Here is a 5658-nt window from a genome sequence, read left to right on the forward strand (position 1 = left end):
CCCCCCCCCCCCCCCGGGCCCTGCCCGGGTCTGTGCGCAGCCACACCCACCGGAACTTGTAGTCGGTGTAGCGCATCTGGCGGGCCCGCAGCTTGGCCGCGAGGATGAGAAGGACGCGGATGAAGATGCAGAAGTTGATCTGTATGTGCAGGGCACGGCTCAGGGCAACCCCGGACCCCCACTCGACCCTCCTGTGACTGGGCTGCGCGGCCACACGGGCCTGGCTCACGTGGCCCCGGGGCTGCTGGGCACCCAGCCAGGGATGGGCAGCCGAGCCCGAGGCCCAGGGCGGCGGCCAGTGTCCTGGCTGAGTGCCAGGGCCTCCCCGTCTGCCCAGGCGGGATGTCATCTGTCTCCGCAGGCCCCCCACCCAACAAGGAAGGGGGGCCGGGGGCAGGGCAGACCCCCTGCCAGCCTCCCTACCCCTCTCCGTGGGGCCAGCAGGTGCCTCGCTTCCTTACCAGGATCGCCAGGAAGACGGGGAAGCGCAGGATCCACCAGAAACCCATGTTGTCATTGCTGGTCCAGCACCTGCGGCGGGGGGGGGGGCAGCTCACGTCCCGCCACCCCCAGCCTCCCACCCTCTAACGTCATGGGGATCTTGGAAAGGAAGGGAGATGGTCATAAATGACCCCCAGGGCAGTCTTGCTTCCCCCCCCACCAGTGCTGTCCGGCTGCACCCCACAGACCCTACCCAGCACCTTGTGGCCCGGGGGACGGGGGCGGGGCGGGGCGAGCCTCGGGTCCATCCTGCGGTCGGCTCCTACTCACTGGATGTTCTCAAACAGACACTTGACCACGGCCCAGGGGATGACGAAGAACACGGGGGCACCTGCGGGGAGAGCGCAGCTGCGGTCCGGTGGCCCCCGCCCGCCCGCCCCCCACCGCGCCCGCCGACTCACCCCAGCCGATGGCCACGTAGAGGGCGAAGCAGCTCCTCTCCGGGAAGGCGGCGAGGCCCAGCAGGCCGTGCAGGTACACGCCCTCCACCAGCAGCCAGCAGTAGTTGGCCACGACGCCATACTGCATGAACACGGCGGCCACCCGGCAGCCGGCCACCGCCTGCCGCAGGGGCAGCGTGAGCTCAGCTCACACGGCCGCCCGCCGCCCTGGGGCCGGGGTCCGGAGGCCAGGGGTGGGTGCTCACCCCGTCACTCAGCCAGACGCTCATGCTGAGGTCGTCCCCGACCTTCTGGCTGTAGCGCGTCTCGAGCAGCACGTCGATGACCAGCACGGAACTGGCCCTGAGCACGAAGGACGCGAACAGGTTGGCGTGGATGTAGTTTCGGGTGCAGTGCAGCTTGCTGCGGGGACACGGAGTCAGGGCCTGCCTGCCGCCCTGCCCGCCACGGGGGCCCGTGCGGGGGTGGGCGGGCATACCTGAGGCCCAGCAGGATGGCTAAGGCCAGGAGCAGGGCCCCCAGGGAGAGCGAGTACCCCACCGTGTACATCACCCGGAAGCCGCTGTATAGCTTGGCCACCTCCTTCTGCAAAGTGCCGGGTCCGTTCAGGGCGGGGAGCCCCTGCACCCGTCCCCCAGCCCCCGGCTCCTGCTGCCCCTGCCGCGGGCTCACCTGGACCTCGATCTCGTGGTCGTCCATCTGGCACTGTGAAGCGTTGCGCCACGACTGCCCGCCGGGCCCGCGCACCCACTGCCCGTCCGGCCCACACTTCTTGAAGACAAGGCGGTGCTGCACTGGACGGCCAGGCTCTGGTCGGCACCCAACCCGCAGCCCGGGCCCCCCCGCCACCCCCCACGTCCCCTCTGTGGTTACCTTTGTGGTGCCAAGGCAAGTACCAGGGGCAGGACGTGTTGGCCGTGGTGTTGGGAGGGGTGTCTGGCCAACAGGAGTACTTGTCGAAGGTTCTGTTACAGACTAGCTCTGTAAGGCAGGGCAGGGCTGGGCTCCTCTGAGAAGCCCCCGAGCATCGTCCTCTGCTCCCCAGCATGTACTCACCCCCAGATCTCCCCGGATGCCCCCGGCCACCTCCCCTTGCACACCTCAGGTCTCCAGCGTGCCCCAAACCCACCTGGGCTCGTCCCTGCTCCCAGTGCCCCCCTTGCAGTGCCCCCTTCTCTGGGCATGGAACCCCTATCAGGTGGCTTCCGTCCACGGTCCAGCGCAAACTCTGTGACTCAAACCCCCTCCTTCCGTCTGCCCCGCACAGGCCCTCTGTCGATCGGACAATGGCCCTCGGCCTCCTGGCTGCTACTCCTACCCTAGTCTCTTGCTGCACCCTAAGTGGTCCTCAGAACTCGTACAGAAGGGGGTGCCCCCGTCCCTGCTTGAGCCCTCCCCATGATGGCGCATCTCCCTCCCCTGCCCAGGCCTTGTGTGGTCTGGTCACTTCCGTGGGCTGTGACTTTCTGCCCACTGGCCTGGAGTTCCACGGGAGCAAACACAGTGCCCCTGAGACCAGCAGTGTGTGGGGGGGCAAAGCACCCAGTTCTGAGGCGATTCTACCATTTCTGTTCTATCCTGGTATGTGGCCTCGGAGAAGTCCCTGACTGGCCTCTTCGTGGCTCCCCCATAAATGGGGAGGGGTAGGGATGGGTGGGGGACAGGGCCTTGCCGGCACGTGAGCTCGGTGGTTGCTGGCCAGCCGAGCCCTGGACTTGGACGGGCGGCTGGGGGCTCACCAGTGGGGGGGGGCAGCAGGCTCAAGTTGTAGAGACACTGGTCACCATAGAGTTTCCACCTCTCAAACAGGAAGTCCATCACCTGGGCAGAAGGGGCCTGCAGCTGGGGGACAGATGAAGGGACAGGTGGGACAGAGCCGCATCAGCAGGAGGGGCTGGAGGGGGACCGGGCAGGCACGCTCACCTGGCAGGCCAGCAGCAGCAGCAGCAGGACGTGGCGGGGGCGGGGGCGGTGTGGCCGGGTGGGGGGCATGCCTCTGAGCAGCCACCCCCCACATCTGGCTGGGGCTACACAGCTGGGGCGAAGGGGTCCTTGTGGGCACACACACTCCTCTGGGGACTTCCGGTCAGACCACAGGGTCTGTGGAGGGACCCCCCACAAGTGAGGAGGCCCAGCCGGGCTCTGCTGCTTCCCTAAAACCGCTCCCCGGGGCCTCCGGTCCTATTGAGGAAGTGGGAGCTGGGAGGGAGAAGACACCAGAAGTAGCCGCTCTTTGCCAGTGACGGGGCTGGGGTCTGGCCCTGTGCTGGGGGGTGCGGCCCAGGGTCCTGGAGCCCACGCGTCTCCCCCCGGGCGGAGCTGGGTTTCCCATGGCTGGCGTGGCTGTCTCTCTCGCAGCTCCGACAGCCGCAGAGCCCCACACCTACGTGCTGGTTGCACTGACCAGCCTTACGCTCCCTAGCTACCCACCTCCTCCCTCCAGCCCTTGCCATCCCCCCCACCTATTCTTAGCCCCTGGGAAAGGCAGCTTGCCAGGCCAGGGCGGAATGCCAGCGCCATCCATCACAGTGCTGTGGTTATCAAGGTGGCCCCAGGCCAGCTCCCAGCCTTGCCCAGGGGACCAGGAGTGCAGGGCCCGTGCTCAGGATGGTCCCCATCAGACGCAGCCCCCTTCCCAGGGCCGGGGTATCTAAGTGCACCCTCTGGGCCCCACGCAAGGCTCAGGCCTGGTTTCCTGGGTCCCCCTGGGGCACGTTCCTTTGACAGCATTAATGCGGGCTGCCAGGGGCCCAGGCGTGGGACCCCTGCTCTGGCCGTGCCAGTGAGAGGGCTGCCCTGGGCTTGGCCCAAGTCTGAGTGGACATCAAGGGCAGCAGAGCCCTATCAGTTCTCCTTTCTGGCTTTCTCTGACTCGGACTGAATTCCGTGCAGGCAGCAGGGAGGGGCCCCTAAGGGCCTGGGTGTGGGCCCCGTAGGAGTGACTTGTGTGAGCCCCCCAGGCCTGTGGATAGGCCCTTCTCTGGGCGCCCTGGCAAGCAGTGAGCAAGGGAGGGATGGAGGTATGGATGGATGGACGGATGGATGGACAGATGGACAACCAGTAGGCCGGAAGACAGTGAGTGGCCAGGGGTAAGGGGGGGCAGTATGGGGTGTGGGCAGGTGGAGGGTTTCAGCCTCCTCCCATCAGAGTCCAGCTGGGCCCTTGTGGGGCCAGCTCAACCTAGGGCTCCCCTGAGATTCACTCGTCACCCGTAAGGGGACCCTGAGACACAACCATGCAGGGTGAGCTCAGTGATCCAGGCGGGCACCTAGGTCACAGCCTGTCGTGGGGTTCCTGACCCGGCCCTTGGTCATGGGTGCGGGCCAGGCCTGGCGGAGGCCTCACCCAACAGTCACTGGTCCCCAGGCCCTGGGCCAGGTGAGGAATCACCCCGGCTGCGGGCTCAGGAGAGGAGGAGCCACAGTACGGAGGACTCTTCTGGCAGGAGTCAGGCAGGTGGAGAATGAGGGGTGGTTCAGCTCTCTCCAGTTCTGGGGTCACCCAAGGGGATTTATCTCCTGATTCTCATCAGACAGCCCTGTCTGCTGCCCTGCCCCTTGCCCAGCCAGGCCACTGAGCTGGGCGGGTAAGGAACAGCCAGGAACCAGCCTCTTGCGCGCTCTGCCCAAGTGCTGCAGGAAGAGGAGAGGTGGGCGGGCAGGCTCAGGGGCGCAGGGGGGCTGAGAGGCAAGAGGCTCTGGGGGCAAGGAGGGGGACAGTGGCAACAGCTGGCTGGGGACATGGGGAGGAAGGACACGGCCCAGTAAGATGTTCCCTGCCCAGGTGCCCTGCAGGGACTGACCAGCGAGGAGCTCCAGGACCACATGGCCGCCCCTCCGCTAATCTTTTGGAAAAGCCCGAGCCCACCTTGCTGACTTTGGGCTGTGCAAGGCTGAGGGCCTCGGGGTTCAGCCTGTGGTACCGGATGTGAGGCTGGTCCTCCAGGAGCGGGCGCACGTGCCGGCCCCTTTCTGGTCCTGGGACCAAGGGTACATGATTTCACTTTTCAGAGCCTGCGTTCCTCCTACTTGTCGGGGGTGGGGGGTCCCTGCTTCCTTATCATGAGGAGGCAATGAGCTTGGCCACCTGAAGAGGAGGGTGGACTGTTTTCCAGGCGCCTCCTTTCTCTGAGCCCCGGATGAGCCAGTAAACCCGGGCGCTGCGGCGGTCAGAGGCACGGGCGCGCGCTCCCGCTCCCGCTCCTGGGGGCCTCCCGCCTGCCGCCCCTGCGCCCCAGAGCTCCAGCGTTTCCACCTTATTACCCTTGCTGGAGCCAGTGCGGTGGGGCGTGGCCTGCGGGACCCGAGCCTCCTTCCTTCATGGACGACGTGCCAGTTCCCTCCCAGGTCCTGGACTGTCCCAACACAAAGAGCAGCTCAGTGTTGGACATGTGCGCAGGGGTTCCGGTGGAGAGACAGAGTCAGGGGTCTCCGGGCTAGGAACCCCAGCCCCAGCTCACCTCCTGCCCCCTCTTTCCCAGCCCCTCCACCCTGCCCCCAGGGCTCCACCCCCCACCCCCCCAGATGCTGGGCTGGCTGGCAGGCAGTTGCCTAGCCCCAAGCCGGGCGAACACGCCACGCGTAGGTGCCCAGAGCCCCGCCGGTGTCCCACCAGTTTCCACTGGGGATCGCTGAGGGACTCCCAGACCTGGAGCTGGAGGAGGGGCCCCCAGAATGGCTGGACGGCCCATCAAACAGGCAAGGCTGCAGTGCTTACCCCCCGCTCGCCCCAAGATCTGAATGGGTGGGGTTGAGG

At 66.8% G+C, this 5658-nt stretch overlaps 1 protein-coding gene across 4 annotated transcripts in view; it reads right to left on the reverse strand.

The window, feature by feature from the left end:
• The window catches only part of GCGR (glucagon receptor), a 9481-nt gene that overhangs the window by 1155 nt on the left and 2668 nt on the right, over positions 1-5658 (reverse strand). The window contains exons 1-11 of one of the 4 annotated variants that reach the window (XM_040640008.1): positions 5166-5258; positions 2826-3002; positions 2642-2744; positions 1776-1883; positions 1575-1696; positions 1381-1487; positions 1148-1304; positions 903-1062; positions 772-832; positions 462-531; positions 51-139 (exon numbers count right to left, since the gene is read on the reverse strand). In XM_040640008.1, coding sequence (XP_040495942.1) covers positions 51-139; positions 462-531; positions 772-832; positions 903-1062; positions 1148-1304; positions 1381-1487; positions 1575-1696; positions 1776-1883; positions 2642-2744; positions 2826-2894 — 1046 coding nt within the window. In that variant the 5' untranslated portion in view covers positions 2895-3002; positions 5166-5258. Of the gene's footprint in view, positions 1-50; positions 140-461; positions 532-771; positions 833-902; positions 1063-1147; positions 1305-1380; positions 1488-1574; positions 1697-1775; positions 1884-2641; positions 2745-2825; positions 3094-5165; positions 5259-5658 lie in introns of those variants that run through there. The other 3 variants (XM_040640009.1, XM_040640011.1, XM_040640010.1) reach the window with 3 other exon arrangements.

This window comes from Ursus maritimus, unplaced genomic scaffold, assembly GCF_017311325.1.
Source record: "Ursus maritimus isolate PB19 unplaced genomic scaffold, ASM1731132v1 scaffold_24, whole genome shotgun sequence".
In the NCBI taxonomy this organism is placed as follows: domain Eukaryota; kingdom Metazoa; phylum Chordata; class Mammalia; order Carnivora; family Ursidae; genus Ursus; species Ursus maritimus.